This window comes from Canis lupus, chromosome 36 (assembly GCF_011100685.1).
Source record: "Canis lupus familiaris isolate Mischka breed German Shepherd chromosome 36, alternate assembly UU_Cfam_GSD_1.0, whole genome shotgun sequence".
NCBI lineage: Eukaryota > Metazoa > Chordata > Mammalia > Carnivora > Canidae > Canis > Canis lupus.
Window position 1 is genome coordinate 8,538,016 of NC_049257.1, and position 26,126 is coordinate 8,564,141.

General features: G+C 37.0%; 1 protein-coding gene across 1 annotated transcript in view; it reads right to left on the minus strand.

The window, feature by feature from the left end:
- The window catches only part of KCNH7 (potassium voltage-gated channel subfamily H member 7), a 479,507-nt gene extending 458,178 nt beyond the window's left edge, over positions 1-21,329 (minus strand). The window contains exons 1-2 of the mRNA XM_038584668.1: positions 21,106-21,329; positions 19,155-19,385 (exon numbers count right to left, since the gene is read on the minus strand). Coding sequence (XP_038440596.1) covers positions 19,155-19,385; positions 21,106-21,181 — 307 coding nt within the window. The 5' untranslated portion in view covers positions 21,182-21,329. The remainder of the gene's footprint in view (positions 1-19,154; positions 19,386-21,105) is intronic.
- Positions 21,330-26,126: the final 4,797 nt, after the last annotated feature.

Sequence of the window (26,126 nt, forward strand, 5' to 3'; positions counted from 1 at the left end):
ACTCATGTAATCAACATACTAATCAAGATCTAGAATGTGCCCATCATTCCCAATCATTTCCATGTGCTCCCTTCCAAGCAATATCTACTCCCTGCACCTCATAGGCAACTACAGTTTTGATTTTTATCACAATAGATTAGCTTGGGGCAGCCCAGGTGGCTCAGCAGCCTGGGGTGAGATCCTGGAGACCCGGATCAAGTCCCATGTCAGGTTCCCTGCATGGAGCCTGCTTCTCCCCCTGCCTGTGTCTCTGCATCTCTCTCTCTCTCTCTGTCATGAATAAATAAATAAAATCTTAAAAAAAAAAAACAATAGATTAGCTTGTTGTTCCTAATCTTGAGGTTTATATAAATAAAATTATGCACTATTTTTTCTTTTATTTATGGCTCTTTATTGAGAATCTTTTATAATATTGCTCTTTCATATTAATAATTTGTTATTATTTATTGTTGGTTGGTATACTGATAGTTATACCACAATTTATATAACTGTTCACCTGTTAATGAACACTTGGGTTGTTTGCAGATTTGAGCTATTATAAAAGAAGCTACTGCAAACATTTTATACAAACCGTTTTTCAGACATATATTTTCATTTGTCTTGGATAAAAATCCAGAAAAGGAATTACTAGATCTTAAGGTAGGTGCATGTTTCATTTTACAATAAAACACTAAACAGTTTTCCAAAGTATTTATACCATTTTGTAATCTCACTGGCAGTGTATGAAAGTCTCAGGTGCTCCATATCCTCACCAACATTTGATATTGTCAGTCTTCTCATTTTATATATTTTGTTGGGTATTAATTTTTTTAAGATTTTATTTATTATTCATGAGAGGCAGAGACACTGGCAGAGAGAGAAGCAGGCTCCTTGCGGGAGCCAATGTGAAATTTGAGTCCGGGTACGAGTTCATGCCCTGAGCGGAAGGCAGATGCCCAACCACTGAGCCACCCAGGTGTCCCTCTGGTGGCTATTAAATAGCATCTTACTTTGGTTTTAAATTGTATTTCCTTTTTCTTGTGCTTATATGGCCATTGAGTATTTTCTTTTGTAAAGTATCTACATGAATCTTATGCCCATAATTTTCATTTGGGTTGTTTTTTACTGATTATATGGTATATAGTGTATATACACATGTATTTAAAATATAATTCCTTAGTCAAATAAATTTATTGGTGACATTTCCCTCTCAGTCTATGTTAATTTTCATGTGCTTAATGAAAGTTTTTGAAGTGCATAAGTTTTTAATTTTGATGATGTCAAGTTAATCATTTTTCATTCTTATGGATAATGTCTTTTGCATACTTTCTTAGAAATCTTTGTCCACCAAAGCTATAAACTTTTTCTTGTTATTTCTAGATAGTTTGTAAATTTAGCCTTTATGTTTAGGTCTACCAACCATATCAAATTAGTTTTTGTGCATAGGATAATGTAAGGCTCAAGATCTACTTTTCCCATACATTTATCCAGTTAATCTAGTTCATTTGTTGAAAAGATTGGTATTTTTCCCCATTGAATTACTTTGGTGTCTTTATAAAAAATTAATTAACAATATAAATGAGGATCTATTCATGGGCAATTCTGATACATTGATCGATTTAATTACACTATATGCCAAGACTTTACCACCACGATTACTATAGCCTTATAGTAATTCTTAAAATCAAGTGGTTAGAGTTCTCTAACTTTGTTCTTCTTTTCTGTAATTGTTTTGGCAATTACATACCCTTGGCATTTTCATATACATTTTTTAGTCAATATACATGAAAATGGATGTACATTTTTATATCATAAAATCTGCCATAATTTTGGTTAAGATTGCAGATTGACTTGGGAAGAGTAGACATCTTTACAATATTGAAACCTCCAATTCATGAACATGTAGTATCTCTACATTTACTTATTTGCTACTTAACTTCTTTTAATAATATTTGTAATTATTTTAATGTAGATGTTTTCCATGTTTTTGTTGAGTTTATGATATTGATGCTGATTTTGAGTATTTTAAATTTTTTTATTAAACTATGTAAAAAATGGCAAGATAAGTGATGAAAGTTCACATTAATATTGAGGCAAACTAACATTAGGTGCTTCTGGTAATGCTCTGAAAAGGATACAACTTCATATTTTATATATAACACAAATCCATAACTTGAATTAACTTATGATGACTTACCAAACAAATTCAAACTGAACATTCTACAAAATAATGAGCCAATATTCTTAAAGAGTGCCAATGTCAGGAAAGACAAGAAAGGCTGAGGAAGTCACACAGTCATCCATTTAAAGAAGACTAAAAAAACATGACAACAAACTGCAATGTATGATACTGGCTTAAATCCTGAATTGTTAAAAACGAATGAGCTAAAGAGCAATATAAAGAGCAATATAGGGACAATTGTCAAAATTTGAAGGGTATATTAGATAATATTTGAAGTATTTAAGGATGTATCTATGGATGTAGGGGCATGATCTGTGCAAATAATCTTCAAGGGTCTCAGCAAAATAAGTAGGCATAAAAAAGCAATGTGTATATGTTACACAGAAAATGGAGAGAGAGATAAAGCCAATGTGACAACTTGTAAACAATAGCTGAATCTATATTATGGTAATATTAGAGTTCACTGTAATATTTTTCCAACTTCTCCATAGGTCTGAGTATTTTCCAAAATAAGAATTTTAATTAAAGTGATCACCCAAAAAAATAAAATAAAATAAAAAATAAAGTGATCACCCATATGGATCTTTCCTGAAAGTTTAAAAGAGTAATAGCTTTAATCTGAGTGTCATTTGAAAGACATTTTGCTTTACAGCTACCAAAGCTTTCTGGCATGTCTAGCTCATTATGCTTTGTTTGGAGGGGACACTGTTTCCTTCAAATAAGGAGCTGAGCAAGAATGCAGGGTAAGGGATAAAAAGAAATGGCTCCTAATCCAAGAATATTTGCTGCTCTTCTCTGTGACTACAGAAAGGCTAAATTGAAAATAATGCTGATTTGAAAGCCTGTGTGTGCTTGTTCCATCCTAGTTCGTCAAGAAGGGGAGACATTTTATCCCAAAAATAAGATCACCCATAAAAATGTAACTTCTATTTCCACATATAAATTATTCAGTGTATTTATCCAGGTGTTTCTTTATCCCATGGACTTTTATTTAGCAAATATATAGTGACTGAGATTCCACAGGTGGACAGGAAAACAGAGCAGTTTGGAGGGGGTAATTCCCCATACCTCCATTTATTTTGCTCACATTCTTCTCATAATGTTTCGTCACGGGCAGTGACCTCAACAACCAACAGTATTTTTAGAAAGACAGCTAGTTGGATCTGCAAGGAAAGAAGGACTTTTAGAATTACTGTTATCCATAATTGTTTTTGTTGTTGTTATCATTGTTATTATTTTCCTTTATGGATTGTGGCACTGCAAAAGCTAAATTGTTTTCAAACTCAATTTTCCCATTCAAAAATGACTTCCTTTATGTTTGTATTGGATCTGGAAAAAATACACACAATTATGAGAATACCAGCTGTATTATTTTTGCTTACTTTCCTCTGAAAAACAAACCCTTACTCCTTAAGTTTGATTTTTTGATAATTACATCTCTCTCTTTAAATTTGGAAATACCAACTTCCATTTAAACCCATGAGAACTAATAAGTTTAGGGTGTACTGCAAATATGAATGAATTAATTATTTTTTAAATTGCTTTTATTAGAATGTTATTATTAACTTTTTGCTTTAATATTATCTGTCCCAACTTCTCTGGGGTTGTTCCTCCTACTTAACACATATCCTTTAGGCAACAAACTGTACACACAAAAGAAGGCTAATTTTATCACAGGATTACAAACAGACTAACACACATGACTAAGGCCTTACAGAGAAGCTGGAAAAAAGATGGCTGGTCACACACCCTGTACACACCCATGCTTTAACAGATTCCAAGATAAAGATCCTTTATAGGACCTCTAAGAGTCCGAGGTACCTCATAAAGAACTGCTGGCATTCAACAATGAACTCCGTCGCTTTACTTTTAGTCCTTCTGCTCTCATGACTCACTGTGGTTCACAAAGTGGTTGATGTTAAGTCCTTTACTAAGAACCTTCAACATGGTATTTATAGAAAGATTCATTTGTAGTCTTTTTTCAAAGAGGTCAGCAGGTGCAATATATTCTTTGGAGGAATTCTGACTCATTTCTCCAGATTGCAAGATACTGTCTTTGTCTACACAGTAAAGCATTTCAGGCATCACAAGAATGAGTCGCTACATTTTAAAACTCACTACTTCCAGAAACCTACAAAGTGTTCATGAAAAGTCTGCACTATAGAATGGTATACATTTTGAAAACCTGATACACAGTGCCAGATATAGGTTGTATTTAGAGTGTTCATTCTTCCAGTTTGTCTGGACAGTTCTGGATTTTTCATGTTTTCCTGGTATAATTATTAATTACTTCCCTTTTTTATTTTAAAAAGAGTCCTAAAAAAAAAAAAAAAGAGTCCTGCTTCGGATAATAAATTATATGATCACCTTAGCTATACTTGGGCATTTATATCCATATATTTTCTTCAAATCAATAGGTTTCAAATAATTCTACATCTTTACTCTAAATAAAATACTTCTTGCTTCCCACTAAGTCCTGGAGTGGTGGACTGAGCTTACATCTCATTGTGACTTGAACGTTCTCTTTTCAAAAACACACAGGTTTCTGGAATACCATTACTGGTTGCAATGTAGCTGAAAGACATCTGTGCACAGAGTCCAAGTTGCCCAGACTGCTGACATTTTTCAGGGCAACCATACCTAAAAAGGGTTTCAGCATTTCAAAATAGGTCTAAGAATAAATTATGCAGAATTTTAGGCCATAATCTCCAGGATAAAATCCCTGGGATTTCACATTTTAAATGTTTAAGGAATCCTGTTGATACCTTCTTTTACCTACTGACATCAAAATTTGGTTCACATTTTTTATTCAGTGACACATGGAGCTCAGTTTCTTTTTGAGCACAACACTCACTGAGCATACTAACTTAATATGTATTTTTAATCCAATTCCTTTTCACACATTTTTTCCTATTCATATTATTTTATTTGTTAACAATCGTATTACATTTACTAGGTTCCAGGGGAAATTGTAAGTGCTTTTACAAACACAGATACATTTAATCCTTGCAAAACCTGTAAGAGAGGTTCTATTACTATCAGAGTCTCCATTCACTGATGATGTCTGAAGACAAGGTAGTTAAGTAACCTGCAGAAGATCCCACAATGTGTATGTTCACTATTTAGACCCAGACAACCTGACTCCAGAGTCTATGATCTTATTAGCCACTATGCTATGTTCCCTCCTTATCATCCTTTAAAAAAAAAACAAGAGATGACTTCCATTTTATCGAAAAAATAATTGGCAGATCAAATGGTTGGGAGAGTTTGCCTCATGTTTTAATGAACTCATTTATTTAAAGAGATCATTTGTCGAGAAGCTACTTTTGCAAGGCACTGAATTAGGCAGAAGGGAAAGAAGGTGAATTTATTTCTAAAACACCAGAAGCAAGTGTTTGTCTAATTGCATTTAAGAAAAGATCAGAAACTTCCAAATTTAAAACAAAAATCAAGAAACAATTCATATTTTTCTGTCAAATGGGACTTGACTCTATAGATGTGTATACAGTGGGCATCAGGGCCCACACATGGACAGAAGGAATGCCCAGTGGTGTTCTGGAGTTCAGAGGACATAGGTCCTGAAAGAAGACAAAATGCACTTAAATTGCAGCTGTATTATATATTACCTGTGCAGCCTTGGGAAGTTTACTGACTTCATCTTTTCAATCTGTAAAATGGGAACAAACATCTACTTCATAAGAAGTTGTAAGGATTAAAGAAAAAAGATTTTAGAAGAGTACTGGCACATTGTAAATGCTCAATAAATGGTAGCTCATATTCTTTAAAATGCTCCAACCATACTGCATTATTTAATCCAGCTCAGTTATAGAATAAAACATAAGTTGCCACAGACAGATAATTTAACAAGCCCAGTCTTAACTCACTAGCAAGATACCAGTGTGTATGAATGTAAATAAACTAAGATCAACAAAAAGAACACCAATCCAGGTCTGATTTTTCACTTAAGTAATGCTTAAACTGGTTATGGAGATCGGCAAGGGGTGATTATTTCAATTCTGGAGCAATGGGATTAGTAGCAAGGATACCTGGTTAAAATATTATGTCATTACTTAAGACATTTTTTTTCTTCATTTCTTTAGTGTACGTTTCTTGGAATCTTTAACATAAGCTCGCACATATCACTTCTGCTGGAATGAAAATGAAATTCCCTGAAATTTCTTTTGTTTGTCTTCTCCAGGTAAATCAACATGTATCGAACATAGTTAAAAGGTAAGGCTTCATCTTCATTCTTTATATTTTAATTTTTAAATGCTATAACCTCAGATATTCTAACTAAAATCTCTAAGCCTTCTTTTCTGGATAAAATGTTTTTAAATGTCACTAGTAATTTTTAAGATGGCATATGAAACGTATTTACAAAAATACTCTTGCCTATTCTTTTACACTCAAGATTAATTTTCATTAGCTGAGCCGTAGCTCAACCAAATATTTATCTTTATTTTCATTTATTGAAGACAAATCAAGAATGATAATATAAAACTTACCTGGTAAAGATTTAGAGAACTTAATCAGTATCCATTACACTTTAAAAAATTAGATTAGTAACAACAAGTACTAACAGAATTCTTTTACGTGAAGTATTCTCTGGAGGGAAATTGATCAGTGAAGTTATTGGCATCCTCAAAGGAGCAAATAATTAAAACAAAATGTTGTGCAATTCAAACTGTACTCACATTATTTAAAATAATGAATGTTGGTGGGTATGAAATTTCAGCAGGGCACCTTCTGCTCACTCTGGAAACATGAACTGCAAAGAAACAAGTCCTACAATTGTAGAGGGAGAACTGAGTAGAAGCCAGCTAACAGGACAGTCGAGGCTGTGCATCATTAGTGGCATTTTTGTGCAGTCCTTCATTCAGGGAGCAAATTCAGAGGAGAGCAATCTGGGAATCCATAAATCCTACTGAGCTTTGGTTAAGTGACATTCATTATAAAGAACACCTAGAGGGAAGACCCGAGAATTGAGTCACAGCTAGAAAGATCAGATTACCTGAGCTCTGCATGTCTTGGTTAAGTAAGGCAGCCTAGGAAGGGAATGATCTTTGTCTGCAGTCATTTTGGTCGTGTTAGATTGGATAAAGTTACAGGTTTATCGACTACTATGTTGAGTTTCTGTCGCTTGTATATTTCTCACGAATTATTGCATATTTTAAGCATTTAATGTCATTTATTCTTTATGAGTACATTTTGCTTCTGTTACATGGTATCTCAGCTGAATGTTTATTATTATGCATTCACTACCTTTCATGTTTATCACTCTGAGTCTAAACAAAACTATCAATATTTAAATATGCGTAGCTATATGTATATATATTCAGATGCAGACAAATAAAAACTCTTTTCACTAATCAAGATTTTCATTATTGTTTAGATAGATAATACAAAATGTGAAATCCTGAAAGTAACTTCAAATAGAACTTACTCCAAATAGAAAGGAGAAACTGTTCACAGAATGCTGCTAAGTAGTCAGTAATTAGTACTAGTTTCTGAATCTGAGGCTGGGAAAACAGTCGGCAAATTACTGAAACAAAAATGTGAAAGTGAAGAGCCATTTTTGGAAGAGTGACCCTGGCGTGGGATGATGGGTCTAGTCTACACAATCAGCTACTCAAGAGATTTTCATTACTTTCTAGGTTTGGCAATACTGAGCACTATTTTCTTTAAAATAAGAATATAAATTGCCTCAAATATTTTCTACATGGTTTTTCAATAAAGAGTGCTGGTCAAATTCAGTGATGAAACAGTAAGATACACTTTTTATTGGGTCAACAAAAATTTTAAAGAATGCCCATCTTTACTATACACAGTAAATGTGCAATTAGGTTCATTATCTCTGAAGTGTAAATTGATAATAGGTACCAAAAGTTTTTAATGTACACATACTGTTTTACCCAGCACTTATATCTCTAGGAGTATACACTAAGGAAAACAATAGCACAAGTGTGCAAGAGAGATAGTCTCTTCGTATGTGTTTACAATTGTGAAAAGTTGATAATAATAAAGTATTTGGTTGGTAATACTTCCTTTAAAGTAATGCTTTGTGAATATTCAAATAATTTGTGAATATTCAAATTGTGGCCTGTCCATGTGTTAAATATTATATAATGATTAACTTCTCAGTGAGGAAAATAGGCTACAGTTTGGTACAGATACTCCTATCCTGGTCTTGTCAAAGAAAATAACAAGTATGTGTGTGTGAATGCATGTGTGTGTATAGAAAATACGCTTATTTTTTAGGTTCAAGATCATGGGCCTTTTTTTTCTATTTGTTCTCTGTATTTTCTCATTTTTTGACAGTGGAGTTAAATCACTGTAAGAGAGAGCAGAGATCATAAAGTCCTTGTTGAGGGGTGCAATCCTGTTTCAGGGACGTGACTGATGAAGTGTCTGCTGATACCTAACAGGCCTCACCATCTCAACTTATGACTCTAGTTTGGGTAAAAGAATGAAATGTGTTGGGAAACCAACCTAAGTATGAGGCTGTTTTCAGTGTTTAGAGAAAGACTGCAGAAAAAGACATCAAAACAATGGCAAGTATTTGTAAGTTTATTACTCGGTATATTTGACTAAGGACATCTAGGGAAGGCTGGGATTGCTTCAAATGTGCATATATTATTATAAGAACGTGTAGACATATTCTTTCTTTTATTGAGCTGAAGATTAACCATCAGAATTAGCTGACTAGGCATTAAAGATCCATCTGGACTGTCCTGACCCTTCATCTCTCTCCTTCTAGGCTAACTGAAGGATGAGTGGTTGTTATGTCTTTTTTCTATGAAGAGCTACAGGTTAAATTGCTTCACAATATATAACCACATGGCAGCAAGTTGTTAAGTTAATTAAACAATGTAGGTTGGTCAACTTTTACAACTCACATCCAGCAAAATGACTGGCACGGAATGTTGAATGAATGAGACTTCTCTAAAACAAGCCACCTGACCTTTTCATTGGTAAACAGGTGTACACCTGGGTTCTTTTAAATTTATTTTTTCCTCTCTCTCCATTTCTTCTCTTTTAAATAAGTGCCTTAACAAAGCCCTTCAAAGAGTTCAACATTGAGGGGAAGAGACAGACTAGAAACAAATTATTACAAGATTATTTAAGTGTTCTAACAGAGATAAGAAAAAAAAGCTAGAAAATATGGACACGGTTGCCTGAGGGATTCAGAGAAGACCACACAGAGGAGACGATGGTAGCCTCTGGATGGATCTCAGAAGCACAAGATAGTAGGGTGTGTAGCAGAAACTGAGACTGACATTTGGATCAAGAAAATTAAAGATGTTTTAAATAAACCAGAGACTCACCACACCAGTAAATTTATGATTTCCCTTTCAAATACTAGTGGTGCATTTGGCCGAATCACATGATTTTGCCAGGAAATAAAACTTTGTTGGGGGAAGAAGAGAGTAAGAACACAACAGAACTTCTGCAATTGAATCACACTGCCATATGAATTTTCTTCCAAACTACTAGATAAAGAGTAGTTGAGCAGCCCTTAACTAAAAATGTCCCCCAAATCTAAATTGACCAGGTAATTTACAGTCCCAAACAGGGACACTTTTAAAAGGAAAAAACAGTGCCATTAATAATTATGCAGAGATTACAGGCATATACTAGCTATCCTTAATCTACTGATATTGAGCATCCTACCAGATAGAGATACATTTTGAATGATATAGTCCTGTTTAAAATACAAAATATCAAGGATAAAGGTTGCTTCATTCATCTTTTGATGATAATCAAATCAATCAGATTCACACCTCAGATAATCAATAAGAAATCATAATTAAGAACTACAATTAGGACATATAATATGGAATAGGTTTAGTTTTAAAAAGTGTACCATTTAGAGGCAATAAACTTTGTAAGCATAGACTAATTTATTTTTTTAAGAGAGAGAGAGAAATACTGAATATAGATGGTTCTAACTAGTAGTTTCTCATCTTTTTAAAAAAATATTTATTTATTTATTCACAAGAGACAGACAGAGAGAGAGAGAGAGAGAGAGAGAGGCAGAGACACATGCAGAGGGAGAAGCAGGCCCCATGCAGGCAGCCTGATGTGGGACTCAATCCCGGGTCTCTAGGATCACACCCCGGGATGAAGGTGGCACTAAACCGCTGAGCCACCAGGGCTGCCCAGCATAGACTAATTTAGATTTCAAACTCATCCCCACTCAGGTCTGTGATCATCAGTACTTCACTTCACTTCTCTGAATGTCAATTTAACCTGTAAAATGGGATAATACTTATTCCCAAAGCTGTCATGAAAATCAAATAATGTATATAAAGAGCCAGTCACAAGATTGGAACTCAATTAACATTAGCCCTTTGGGAAAAGAGTAATAGGGTGAAGGGCTATGGTCTATGAACTACAACCACGGAACTTAAAACTTAAAGAGCACATCTGTGAGTATAAAAGACTTAATTAAATGTATAGCTCAAGATTAGCTGATTAACACTATTAAAGAAAACAGATGATGGATATAATCAGAAAAAATTTTTAACTAATTTAGCTGAGGGAAGTGCATGGGAACCTGAGGAAAAATTATTCATACAACATACAATGTTGCATAGCTCTAACATTGATTTCATTGAATTGATGTAATCTTAGTAAATTAAAAAACCTGAGGATTATAATTTCAATATGTAATCTTTTCTAGCACAAATGGGTTTTCATTTTTTAGTATAAATACCTTATTCAGTTTGCCCTAGATTTTTTTTTAAGATGTTATTTATTTGAGAGAGAGAGAGAGCACATGAGCAGGGGAGATAGACAGAGGTAGATGGAGAAGCAGACTCCCCACTGAGCAAGGAGCCCAACAAGGGGTTCCATCCCAGGACCCTGGGATCATGACCTGAGCTAAAGGCAGACGCTCAATCCACTGAGCAACCCAGGTGCCCTGTCCTAGATTTTATTCTTTACTTGATCTTTGGGATATTGGTTATGAAACCACCACTAATTTTATACTTTAATTTTTATCATCATACCAATCATCTTGGGTCATTAGTACAGATTTCACTGATTAGAATTAAGAAAGGTCCTTTGCACACAAGATGTCAAAAATCTTTATGCAAAGCCACGGCAATTCTAAGTTGTCTTGAATCCATGCAGTTATTACATGTTTCTAAAAACCAATATTTCAAACAACATGAAAGAATCAATGTCCCATCAAAGCAAACAAACAAAAAACTTAACAAATAGAAACACTCCCAGTGATTCTCAGGAAAGAAGAAAAAAACAGAAAGCAAAAACCCAAATAAAATCAGCAATGGTGAGAGTCCCCCTCCCGTAACAATGTCATCTGACTGGCCACCCAGAGATAAAAGCAGGTAAACAAGAGCAGCGTGGCTGGAGCAGCCTCGCCAGACTTCGCCTGGCACAGTCTAGTTTAGGTGAGTTCACAAACAGAGCTGACTAAGGGCGCAATGCACACATAGTCTTCTCTCACTCCTCTCCAGTCCTCACCCACCAAGCTCCAGCCCAGGCTGGCTTATCCATTTTCAAAATAAAAAGTAGGCTGATATATTCTAGAAAACAATGGAAACCATGAAGAGTTTGTGTACGTGCAGGCCTACTTTAATGGAAGAAAGGGTACAGGGGGCCATTTGAACTGCCCACAGAAAGACTACTTCAGTTTTCTTAATTAGATGTTTTCTATAAATTAAAGGACTAAGAGAAAGATATGGAATGTTTGGTCACAGCAATAGGAGCCCAGTCCTTGGATTTCTCTTAACCCACCTGTGACAAATGGCCATTTTACTTTACCTATTCAGTAATACAACAAATTTCCTCACGATGGTGATTAATGTTTTACTGCTGCCTGACTCTATTGTTTTTCAGTAGTTTAGCACTTTTGCTAAACGCAGATAGTGCAGTAAAGAGAGAGAAGATATTCTTCTGACAATCATAATCAATAATAATAGCTTTTACTATTATTAATAAACTAGCTTTATTATTTTAGATTTAACACTCTCATTATTGAGTGGCTCTGAGAGCAAGCTTCACTGTCAATTAAGAATTTTCAAGAAAACACTGAGAAATAAAAAATACCAACACTGTGTAACTTATGTAGTTAGTAGAGTATGTCCAATGCAGCAATAAATGCAAGCCAGAAAAGAACAGGAGAGAACTTTGACTTTGGTTATTACAGAAAGATTGCTGGAGACATTAGTGAGAGCCATTTTGATGTGGAGGAGAGTGAGTGACATTTGGGTAACTGGTTAATAATTTTTTGTTAATAGCTTCTCTCTAATGCTTTATTAAATTTTTTTCTAGCTATTTGCATAGTTTTAGTCTATGAAGATGATTTATATTTTAGCTTATAAGCAAAGAAATATAGTCACTGATAAAATTCAGGTGAAAATTGTTCTAAAGAACATTTTAGAAAGTAAGAAAAATCAAAACATCACATATTCCCTATAGCTCACTTTTGTCAAGCTCCTCTGATCTCAATCTGTTTGCTTCCCCAGAGCTATGCTACCATTTTTCATCTTCTCTTCATTCTTTGTGTGAATGCTACTTCATTCTTTGTGTGAATGCTACCACGTTTTTCATACCAGGTACTCTTCTATGTCTTCTTGACATAGAAATTCATAAGACTCAATATTTTCTTTGAATGAATTTTTAAAAACAGATAATATTAACTACAATAATATGTAATAGTATGTAGCACATTTCAGGTGCTACATTGGGGGTTAGAACCAAGTGTTGTGAAGACACAGAGAAATGTTAATATTCTGGAGCAAGCAGTGGGAGCATCAGGAAAGACTTCACAGAGAAGTCTTTTGATCTGTCTTTGGAAGGATGGTAATGGTTTCTTTAGCATGAGAAGCTGAGGGAAAGGCAATCCATTCAATGAGGCTTTCCACTGTTTATTACAGATGAAAGAAAACTTCTGAAGGGTGAGCAAAGCCTGGTGACATAAAAGAGAGGGCTGATTTGAGAAACTGTGAGCAGTCAAATATTATTGAAACATAAGATTTGTAAGAGAAATGGGGTTGGCAAGATATTCAACTAATTGATATTTTGTGAATATATATCGTGGGCAAGAGACCAAGCTGGAAATAATGCTACATATTTTATTGTATACAACACATCCAATCAGCCTAACAAAGTGGGTGTTATCCTCCAAGGGTGTATCAGGAAAGTAACTGAGGCACAAGGAAGGTAAACTTAGTCAGACCTGTGAATTCAGTTGGTTCCTCTAAACACACCCTACTTAAAAAAGCAAGTGAGTTCAACTCTGAAGGGGATGAAGCATCCTATTAAGGAGGCTTGAACTTTATCCTGAGAGTCTTAATTAGTTAAGACAGGTTTTTTTAAGTCAAGGTATATCATAAGTGCATTGAGTAGCAAATATGGCAAAGTTGTTAAGGGCTCAGGCATCCCCACTTAGAAGCTGTGTGATTCAGTGACTTAATCTCTCAGGGTCTCAATGCTTTTTCTCATAAAATTGGGATAATGAGAGTATATGTTTTATGAGATTGTTGTACTCGTTATTTAATACATAAAATTCTTTACAATGATGCTTGGCTCCAATAAGTCATCACTGTATGTGATTCCTGTTTCAGAAATAGCTCTCTGATAGCATTGTGGAGAATGGATTGTAGAGTGAGGAAAACTTCAATCCTTAATATTCCCAGAGAAGAATGAAGAGGGCTTCAACTAGGGCTCCTGGCAGTGATGGAAAAGCAAAGACATGGGGAGATGTTTCAGATGTGAATATCGAAAGGAACTGGTGACCAGTTGGGTTTAGGGAGGAGAGGGAAGAAAATATAAAACAAAATGACCCCAAGGTTTCTAGTTTATATGGCCAGATGAATGTTGATGTCGTAACATTTCATGCTTCAACTGCCACTTTCCTGTGAATTAATTATCCTAGGACTCTCCTGGCTGCTGACTGCCAGTAATTGATTTAGTGACTATTTATAGGGAAAAAATAAAAATAAAAACCATGTTGAAAGCCCTCAGAATCCAGAGAAGCCAGTTCCTCCCACTAAGGCTAGCCTATCCCTATCGCCCTAAACTGACCCTGTTCTCAAGTCCCTTGGGTGTGAAAATAACTGAGCCGTTATCTCTGAAGCCTGCAGACAACACGGCTTCTTTTTAGCACCAGAGCTGCACAGAGGTGCGGTGCTGATGGGTGGTAAAAAGGGGACTGATGAGCATAGCCCAACTGTAGTTTGGAGACATTTTGTTTTCACTTAGGACAATTAGTAAAATAAAGTTTTCAAGTTGTGAGGAAGAATATTTCTAGAGAATTCTTAGTTTCTCAATAAATACACTGATCAAATTTAAGCTCTATATAATATCCATAGTTCATGAAATGTTACAAAGTTTAGGTATGAAAGAAAATATATTTTAAGATTACTGTTATAATACTATGTTGGATGAAACATGAGACTATATAAACAAAAAGTTAAAATGAACACCCAAATAAATTCTGTGCGATATGCTCCCTGAAAATTTTTCCATTACTTGAGTTACACATACATAGAATATATTTCCATTCTTCTCCAAAAACTACCATCTGTATCTCTATTACACAATTCAAAAATTATGACGGTTGAATACTTCACGTGTCATATAACACATAGAACTATTCTAAGATTTATTTTTGAGCTATTAAAGTTTAAGTAGACTACCTTGCTTCTTTATTAAGTTAGGATTAGTTATAAATGACAAAAGGAGACAGGAAATACACAAAAACAAGTTGTTGTTTCGTTGGTTTTTTTTTTTTTTACAGTGGGAGGGATTGAAGAAGAGTGGTAATTAACCCTAAATTCTGTTCTCCATTTATATAAAAGCATCTTCATTTCATAGTCTGTTCTTTTTCCTTTAAAAACTATTTCATGAAAACAGCTTGGAGTTTAGACGATAGATGAACATTAGTCACTCCATAACACAAATATTCTGAAAGCAGAAATGAGTCTGTGTCCTCTTCTGCATCTCTTCCAATAGGATATTCCTCTAGTGACTAAAACATTACCTTAAAGAGAGGTGGTGGCACATGGTACACATCTTCACCTTTACTTCCAACAACACAATGCTTTCTAGAAGGTCTTTTCTAATAGCTCCTAGAGATGGTAGATTTGTTATCAAATCAAAACCTCTTTTGAGTTTAGCTGATCAAACCTTGCCTCTGAAACTTTGTCCCAACATGACTGGTGCCCTGTATGGATCTGATCCCTCTCTGGATCAAGAGGACTTCCCTCAGCCTCTTCTCATCCTTTAGTTCTTTGAAGGCAAGGCAAAGATAGGGACATTTCTGATTTGTTAACAAAATTTCCATTGTACCATGTCTGAGAGCATAATGGCAAAAATATAGGAATGCTCGAACCTCTAAAAATAAAGCATTGTAAATGTCCTGTTTTCCTACCGAGTTAAGACCTTTCTTTCTTTTGGAGAAGCTTACTTTGATTTTCCAAATGTTTAGAGTTGCTTGATAATTTAAGGTAAAAATCACACATCTATGTATGCCTGAAGTGGATAAGCACTTCAACTGCTAGCTCTATTCCATGACATGTTCCAAACCTGACAAGCAATAATTTGAAAGATGACCAACTTTTCTGTTTCCTCACTATTAACATCACCTCCGAACTATGATCTAGTTAATAACCGAAGTGTTAGTTATTCCTCAATCTAATCTAATGATAAAAATGATTTTTATTTTCTAAGTAAGTTCTATACCCAACATGGGGCTTGAACTCACAACCCCGAGACCAAGAGGCACATGTTCTACTGATTGAGCCAATCAGGCACCCCTAAAAAGTTGTTCTTAAAATGAATGCATTATATTATTAAAATACATGCCCATCTTTGTATAAGCCTCAGTGTAATTATAGTTTTGTATAATTAGAGCTTTATGTCAAAAGATTTACAGCTTTATCACCTCAAGCAATATTTCACAGCTGCCAAGAATGATTTATGCAATAATGACTTAAACTGTAAAATAGAATCCTCAAAGGAAGGGCTGTCAAATATTCCTACTGCAAATAACTAGGTTTTAAAAAATTGATATTCTGGTAAATAGCAAGCTCAACTATACCTGGTAAAATCACATAAAGTAGCATGATAGGAAGTATTGCTTCATAAGAATGATCATGCAGCTCATCGTGCACTGCATCGATGTGAACTCATAATGTAGATCATGGGTTTAAAGTGCTTATGAAGCTTCTGGTGAATCTGAAAATCAAGTTTTCAGAAATAATACCATGCTCATATTTTTGCTACTCCAGTATGAGTGAATGGAAAAAGTGGAAACAATATCTCAACTTCTTGTTAATTTGCTCATTGTGCTTATTACATTCCTATCTGTATTCCCATAAAGGGCTAAATAGAGAATAAGTAAAGGAAGCATTTACTATACATAGTTAAGAAACCAAGAACCTCCCAAAAGTAAAAGACCTCAATAATAAAGAATTAAGGAAACTTTGAGGAACAAACCAATACAAATGTTGGTGATTTTATCCCTTCCTGCTTTTATAAATATAGAGTGGCTGGCAGGTCTCTATGAGGCAAGGCTTTCAAAGCATTTGAACTTCACAAGCTCTGACTGAATTTGCAGTTGCCATGTGAATAAAACCAATGCACTTCGAAGATTCTATTCAAGGTATCTGAACTAGTCTCAAAAACACAAGTTGATTACACTCAGAGCAAATAAGTCTGACTGTGTCTTCACAATCTAAAAAGGTCATAAAATTAAACTTTTTCTTTGGAGAAAGAAAAAAAAAGAAGCTTGGCCCATCATCTTATGTATTCCCATATTAATAAAAGTGAAATAGGCAGCATTTGTCATTAGCTCTAAAGATTACTAAGTCCTTGTAGACTGACTCAAATCTGAAAATAAAGCCAACACAAGCAACATCATCACCAAAGATTGATATTTATATACCTGAATAAGCTTTCAAATAAATTCCTGTCTAAAACAAGAAGGTTTTAATTCATACGATCGATTGCATCCTTCAGGTAGAAAGATTTGCATTAGTCAATGTACCAGCATCTTCACTGTACAAACCTTTACATTCATGTTTGTGATTCCACATTAACTTGCCTTTTCCTTAGGTGTTTTGAGATAACTTCACACTGACATTATACAAGCCACACAGGCTTTGAAATATCACCATTCCACTTGCAGTATAATAAATAATGACTTTCATTTCAAAATATTGTCTGAAAAATATGGTGAGTATCTAAGTGATCCTAACAGTCCAGATTCATTTTTATACTTAAATTCTAGAAGTTGAAAAAAACCTAACAGTCCAGATTCATTTTTTATACTTAAATTCTATAAGTTGAAAAAAACCTCTGAAATGTCCCAAAAAACATAACACCAAATGTGGACCAACATGCCCTGTATAACCACAATGCAAACTGTGTCAACATCATGATAAATATTCAGAAGGGGGAAAAAATGTCAGACATTCAAATTATTCCAAAAGTCCAAATTATTGGCATCAGAGACACACGCAAAAAGGATGAGTTGCATTTGGGTAGTGAGAGCCTTAGTCCAAGAAATGCTTTCAAGACAACAGAGCAATTAGGCTATTTCTAGCAAGCCAACACTACTGATTGAAAAGTGGTGGTGGTGGGGAGAAGGAGAACTTTAAAAACAATCTCTATGGTTGGCTGATAATCATATAATTGTTTTCACCCCAGACTAATCCAAAATTATACAAACCTGTTTATCTAATCATAATTTGTCACATATATTCACTCAAGTCAATGTTAAGGAAAATCCAGTAATTAAAAATTACATTTTCTATCATAAAATATTTAATTGTAAGAAAATAAGAGGAAATGTTAAACCTTCTCCATGCTAGAATTTCTGCTGTGATTTTATCGAATGATGAATCATTATATGATATAAGCTATAACAAATCACTCATTTTCTCATTTGCAAGACTTAAGAGTTTCCTAAAAAAACTGACTAGATATCCCTCTGCCCCATGGATTTCTGTCAATGGAAAAAAATGATAATGCAATATCAACAAAACTACCTACAATATGCATTTTTAACTGATTTATCTTTAAGCACTAAATTGTTAAATACCATTAAGTGTCCATATTTGAGAATATGTGTTCTTTTAAATGGGGGTATGTGAATATTCATACATGTGAGTTCATATACTATATATGGTATATTTAATGAATGCATGTCTAGTAAATGAGCATTTTTTTGAGAATTATTATAGGTGTAACATATTATGTTCCCATAGCAAACTTGAAAGAAGGAGGAGTGCCCTTGAAGTTGAGGTATGACCTTAAGTTTGAGATGTCAGTTTTGTTGCAGCTGAGAAACGAGTACAAATAACTCCACAGTATCATAGCTCCTTTAATCCATTTCTTATTTTAGGACTGATCTTGAATACATGAGCAGCTTTTATTATTTAATTTATACAGGTTTACTAGACCGATTTTTGAAGTTCTTGTATCTCACCCTTCATGTATAAAAAGGAGCAAAAGAAACAAGAGGTGTTGCCTATCAAATAAAGCTGAAGAACCAAGAAATATTTATAACTGCAATAGTTTTAGTTGCAGATATACAGTTTTCAACAAACTATTGCTTTGTGAAATATTTATACAGTTCAAGCAACTAATCTCTGTATTTCTCTCCTACCAAATACATATCAACGCAATCAGTAAATTATTGGCCTTTATGTTATTCCCTAGAAAGGGGACAGTGTAAGAGTGATTTGTGGCACTTTGTCTTCAGTGATAGTAAGTTACTACACTATTGAAGAGTACAGAGTACCCTTATTCAAAGAAGAAATTGTTCCTACTAGTGCACTAATGACAATATCTATATTTCTTGAATCCTAAAATATATAAGATATATATAAATATATAAGCACAAAATATCTACACTGAATTTTTGGAGCTTCTCTGTGTATGGACTTTCAGTAATCAGTTGTCAAGATTTCATTTCAATGGAAACAAATAAAAATAATTCTAAATAGATGAACTTTACCATTTTTGTGATAGTAGGTGACCTCCACTTTCCTCTCCTCTGACCCCAGCAATGCTTGGGCAATTTGGGCAATATCATGCCTCTTGGTCTCAGGCCCATGGAGAAAGTCGCAGGTGCACGGCTTTTGCATGACATCTGGCCTGGAGAAACCAGTCATCTCGCAGAAACCATCGTTGCAGTAGATGATGGCACAGTTTTGCACTCTGGCATTTGCGATGATAAATTTTTTATCTGTAATAAGAAGATAGTAAGGCATCTTTTTAAAAGCTTCCACAAGATTTTCATAAACACTGGAGCAAATTGTTGCATAATAGGAGATCTGAAACGCAGGTGCTTCCCAAACTGCTAACTAACTGCCCAGGATTTAAAAAAAAAAAAAAAAAAAAAAAAAAAAAAAAAAAACCTAAATGTGAAATTAACAGTCCTAGTATTTTTAACAAAAAGTATTTAGGAACTAGTCTTCAAATTTTGAAATGTAATTTGAAATGTAATTTCCCAAATTCATTCATTTCACTTCTCAAACCTTGTAACTCCCAGGGGTCCTAAGGCATACTCAAACAAGCAGCTGGCCCACTGATATTTCTAGAATGCCATTTAATTGTAAGATAAATATTTTCAGAGGCAAACAATGAAACATCCTGTAGCCGACAGATTTCTCACCTCAACCTTGTCCCTTAAAAGTACAACTTTCTCAAAGTAGCTATTATTTTTGGATTTGGTTTTTCTCTATCCCTCCAAGGCATAGTACACACTCATCATGTTAAATAACAAAACAAAACAAAACGTGAAACTATTAGCCATAAAACTATCTTACGTTAATTGGCAGTTCAATAATTCAAAGATTCACCTTTTGTAATATATATTTTCCACAAGATGGAAATGTTTACACATACACAGTAAATATCATGTTAACACCTCTTCACTTTTACTTTGGGAGAACCTCGAGTTCCTGTGTAGTATTAGGGATTTTAATGCAAAAGGCTCATTAAATTTTGATCATAAGTTATATTTACTATTTCCAGATAGACTGTGAACAGGATGCACTAGTTTATTTTGTACACAAGGTACTATATCCTCATGTCACTCAATGCAGTGCCAAAATAACTGCAAAATGCACAACATCACCAACCGTGTGTCAATGTGGTGTTCAGGAAATGTTGAACGTAAATTAACAAGGATTTAAAATGAATACATTGGATACAACAATCACTTATCTCTTATAGTTAGTCCATATGACACATGAGAATGTAAAATTTGTCTGCACTCAGTTTTGGGATTCACCCTACTGCCTTTCAATTTTCAAATGTCTTGATGGAAATTTAAGGAAATAATGAAGAGACGGAAACATTGTTTTGAATAATGAACCGTTTGCATTGGGAAGTAGTACGGATCGGGTACGGTTGTTTTTTGTTTTTTGTTTTCCAAATTATCCTTCTTGGGATGTATTTGCATTGGTTCAAGGCAAAGTTTAGCTTCTAGAGACTGACAGCAAGCAAGCCTCCCTGGCATCGCGCAGCCTTGCAATTCCGCCCAGGTAGAGCAGAGTTTGCACGGCCGTTTACATCGCCGCGACCGGCCCCGCCGCCCCGCTCCGGGGGCTCGCTCTGCCCTGCTCCCGACTTTCCAAAAGTCTCCGATCAAACAGCCTCAAAAACGCAAACCCCCGTTCTCCCGGTACGTTCCCTTTAAGGTAGTGGGAGAGCAGGACCTGGAGTGGCAAGGCAGATGACGGAGCGGCGGGGAGCGGCACCCACCGCCTCCGACCGAGACCCCCCTCCGCGAGGCGACCGGAGTCGGCGGCCGGGGGGCAGGTGCGCGCGCGAGGCCCCGGCCCGGCTCGCAGCGCGTCCCCGGGGGGCCCGGACCTGCGGCTCCGCGGCCGGACGCGGCGACCGCCCAGCGCGCCGTCCGAGCGGAGAGCCGCGGAGGGGGAGACGGCGAACGAACTTACTTTGCCCTTCAAATTTCCGTATGATGGTCCCCAGAAATGTGTTTTGCGGTGCCACATGCCCCCTGCGCACAGGCATGTTGGCCCGGTCCTCCGAGGGGCGCGCCCGAGGCGGACTTCCCCGTCTCCTCGCCTAGAGCGCAGGCCGGCGCGCGAGCCGCTCTTTGTGGCTGAGCATCCTCCCTGGAAGCCCCGAGGCTCTGCCCATTAGCCCCACTCCTAGACGCCCGCCGTCCCCAGCCGAGCCCGATCCGTCCCCTCCGCCGCGCGGGGGGGGGGGGGGGCGCCGGACCGCCGCGGGGGCTGAGAGGGCCTGGGGGTGGGGAGAGGGGAGGAGGCGGGGGGAGGGGGCGGCGGGGGAGGGAGGAGGGAGGGAGGGAGGGAGGGAGGGAGGGAGGGAGCGGCGGGGGTGGGGTGGGGTGGGAGGGGGCGGGGAGTCACAAGGGCAATCGATCCGCTTCTCTGCTCCCAAACAGCGCCAATCTCCCAGTGCAAATGGGCTTAACCTGGCGGTTGCCCAGAGCTGGGAGGACGGCCTGGGGGGGCGGGGGGGATGGAAGACTCGTGCGGCTTTTGCAGGAAGGCGAGAAAGAAAAGGAGGCTGGGGGGTTGGGGGGAGTTGACGTTTCTATCCCCGCCCTCTCCCCTACTCTCTCTCTCTCTCTCTCTCTCTCTCTCTCTCTCTCTCTCTCTCTCGCAACACGGGCGCGCGCGCGCACACACTCACTCACACTCACACACACACACACACCCTTTATCCCGAGAGCTTGGGCGCCGCCACAGCTCGTATTACTCAAGCGTGCTTTAGCGGAAGCCAGCCAAGAAATCTCCAAAACTCAGTGACAAACAGCTACTCTGGGAAGGTGATCTCCGCGGCCCCCGGCCACAGGGTTCCATCCCTGAGCTCCTCACGCCGCAGTCGCTAAAACAGCCTTAGCTGCAAAGAAAAGACAGGTGGGAAAACAGTCCTCCAGGGAGGACTTGGAAGCGCCGGTGGCGTTCGGGACTTTGAAGACCGAAGATGAGCCACTTAAGGGTGCAAGGCTTAGCCCGAGGGTGCAGCTCGGATCCTCCGGGATCCTCCGGGATCCTCCGGGATCCCCCGGGAGCCGCGGGGGTGGGCGCCGCAGCCCCAGCTGATTGGCACTCCTGTCCCTGCCCGGAGCTGAGCGGAGTCTCCCCGAGCCTAAAGGCAGCTGGCGCCCCGCTGAGCATGCCCGGCTGCACTGCGTGAGCCCCTGAGGAGTTGCAACGTTGGGGGCTGATTGGGTCTCTAGGTGCTGGAAGCTGTGAGAAAGATGGGGAGGCCAAAGGCTGTGCGAGCAACTGGTACAAAACAAGGAAAGTGTTTGAAATGGGCGAGGCTGGGCGCCAGGGGGAAGGAACAAAAGGTGGGTGGGGCTAAGAGTTACCAGCCTCGGTGTGACCTCCAATGCCACTTGCCTCTTGAACACCTAGGCACACCACTCCACTTACTCCCTTCCACTATTTCTAAAGAAATTCTCTGCTTAGGCTAGGAAAGTGTTCAAGGAGCAGAATAGAGTCCTCTGGTTCTTGCTTCTCAGAGCCTGCCAAGGAATCTCATGGATATATACACACTTGTGTCCAAATAGTCCTCCCGGAGACTTAGGAAATCAAATGTGACAAGACATCCCAGGAGAGGATGTTATCTAAGTTGTTTTTCTAGATTTTCTTGCTTCTTTCCCCTCGTTTATGTTATTTCCTATAACCTAATAGTCTCTCTCCAAGCCCCTTTCTCTAAATGGAGTTTGCCGTGGCTACAACCTGCAGAACGACTAGAACACGGACAAACCTCTTGTCTCCAGCTGTTGATAAAAGTCCTACGTCCTCTATAAAAACCTGTAGCTGCATCATAGTGTCGGGGGTTCTTGCAACTCATTAGACTGCTTTGCCTGTGCCTTGAATCACTCAGGTTCATATTTTCTCAGTTATAAACTCAAATCTAAAGTTAAAAAAAATGAGGATGGAACCAAAAAAGGGCTGAGAGACAGGTTTAGATTAAGGAAGGTGAATCATGTGGATTGCAATAAATACGAGGAAATGAACATAATGACTTTATAACTTTACGTTGCGGAAAACACAGCCAAGAAAAAGAATCCCCCACCACCACCAAACTTAAAAAAAAAGAAAAAGAAAAAAAAAAAAAAAAAGAAAACCGTAACAACCTAAGCAATTCTTACCCTTTCATGTCAGAGTAATGAAAATGAATTAGAAATGTGAGACATTGCCTGGGAATGTTGAATTTTCAGGTTAATTAGCTTTACTTAAAAAAAAAAAAAAAAAAAGAAGAAGAAGAAGAAGAAGCAGCAGCAATCTATGGCAACCCCTAGGCTCTTATCGTAGCTTGAGCTTTCTTGAATCTGTACAGTTCCCTCTCACGGAACATAAAAAGGCAGGTTCCTCCAATGTACACTTTTATTTTCTTCCCTTTTGCAGCATAAGTAGATCACTCTATCATTCTGCTTCCTAGCTGCAGGGGGCTTGGGAAACGCTGGAGTTCCTCTCCCAGGTGTTAAATGTGGGGAGCTATCCGTGGTGCTGACTCCGACTGTCGTTACGAACCGCTTTCTGCCTACGTTCAGCCACAGACAATAGAATAGCATACCCAGGCAAGTGGCTCTGATATATCCACAGACACTACTGCCTTTCCTGGATACCCACAGAAATAGTGCTATCTGCACCCCATTTCTAAAACACTTTTTCCGACTTAGCTGGTTAGCAAAATCCAAGCTCAAATGCCTTCTTCCCAAAATACATCAAGAACTCCAGAGGAAACAGAGTGCCTGGGTGGCTCAGTGAGTTCAGTGTCTAACTCTTGATGTCTGCTCAGATGATCTCACGGTTGTCAGTTCAAGCTCCATGCTGGAGCTTATTAAAAAAAAAAAAAAAAGAAAGAAAGAAAGAAAAACCTCCAGAGAATACTGAACAAACTTCATATTGTGCAGATTGTAATTAAGGTCTCAGGTACACTATAAAAGCATAATCAAATACCAGTAGGTTATGGCAAGGTCATACGGCAAATTATTTCTTTTTTAAATCACAAGTAAGTTCAGTGAGTGAATATTGCTTTAAAGGGAAATAAGCATTTCCAAATGCAGTTTGAAACAGATTTATCTGCCATATGACAAGACGTATTGACATACAAAAGGTAACAGTGCAAACTGTTTCTAGTAGGAGTTTGATACTTTCACAGTTTATTGAGTCTCAAAACCCTTGAATTCCTCCTTAAGGGTGGAAAAGTGGCTGCTTCAAGAGAAAAAAATGTTTTTTTGTTTTGTTTTTTGCTCCCTGATATACCATTTATTTCTCCACAACCTTCAGAGTGGTCTCTCTTTGTTTGTTCTGAGTAATTAAACACATGATAGTTGAAGTTCCATTGTCTGTGTTCATATTAGCAATCTCTGTGGACTTCACATTTTTCCCGACCTCATTTAGTTCTAAGATTAGTTCTATTAAGGATTCAGTGTAAGATCATAGGACATTCTATAACCTATGTATTGTAATTGATTGATCTGAGCAGAAGATTAAAGGCATCCTGTTTCTAAATTACCCCAGTAATCGTGTTCATGCATTATACATTGGTACAGTGGAGACAAGTACATCAATCTATATTCAGCCAATAATAGAATCAAACCAAAGGATGGTAATCATTGCTGCTTGCTGGCTGGAAAATTACCCCTCCCCTCATCCCACCATCTACAAAAGCACACTGTGTATATTGTGTTGAAGCCAGATTTGATAAGTTTTCAGTATTGGACTTTTTTTCGGAAGTCCAAATATTGAACAAAGCACATTAATTCAGCATCAAAATCCTATCATGTATACAGCTTAACACTCACCACAATCTACTTATGGGTGAGGACACAAACTAGATTTTGATATATTCTTAAAACTACTTAACTGGCCTTTTTACTGTAAAATTCAGTAGGTTAATATTTATGGTGTTGGAAACTTTTTAACAATGTTTACCACATAGTAACATAAAATTCTGTATACAGGTCTACAGAATTAATGGAGCCCTGCTTGAAAACCCTGCACTTGAAATTATTTGAGTATCATACATTAATGCTTGAAACTTTGAGGAAATAGTAGCAACCATTAGGGGTGATTTAAATTGATACTCTTATATTGAGAAAGAATAAACATGTTTAAGATCAAGTAAGCAATGTAATTTGTTTCATATTTTTGAATAATGTAGAATATAAATCGATGAAATTAAAGTCTTCTTAATTTGGCAAAATAAGTTTAAAAATCTCATGAGCATGATGAAGCATAAGAGGTTATTTCAATGTGGCCTTCTATGGGGGTCCTGGGTATTATCTAGTAACTGGGTCACATTTAACCTAAGAAACTTCTGACTCTACAGTTACAACTTAGGCAAATTTTGGCTTGTATTATTATACATAGCTCTAAAATATCATAAGAGGCAGAAATTTTGAGGTCATCCATTAAAACAATATTTCTGTGCAGCATGGGGTAGTCTAAAGGGCAGAAAAAAAACTGGGTTGTAACTCAAAATTGCCATTATAGCAGAAACCAATAAAAATAGATAAGGTCTCTTATGCACAGCTCCTTTCTAAAATCAGTATAACAATCCTTAATTTTCATTTTTTGGGGTACAGAATAACTAGGAAAGTGGATATAAAGTGATTAGTGCAAACTCTAGCAGATAGTGAACTTTTAAATAACCACTGTCCTATAATCTAAGCAGTATGATTTTTTAATTGCTAAATTAATAATATTAATATTAACATATAGGATTTAACTACTGTAGATTAAAGTACTGCCAGTGGTATGTTGTTTGGGCTATGAAAATTAAGGGAATGTATGGAGTGGGTAAAGCATACTTGTATTCATAGTCTGAGTCATCTGGACTAATACCACTAACTCTTTCTAATATATTAACGTAAGCATACATAGTTAGAAAATTGAGCATTCCTTCAGAAAATTTAGATTCTTTCCTGATAACATTATTTACATGTTAGTTTTAATCCAAATGGTTA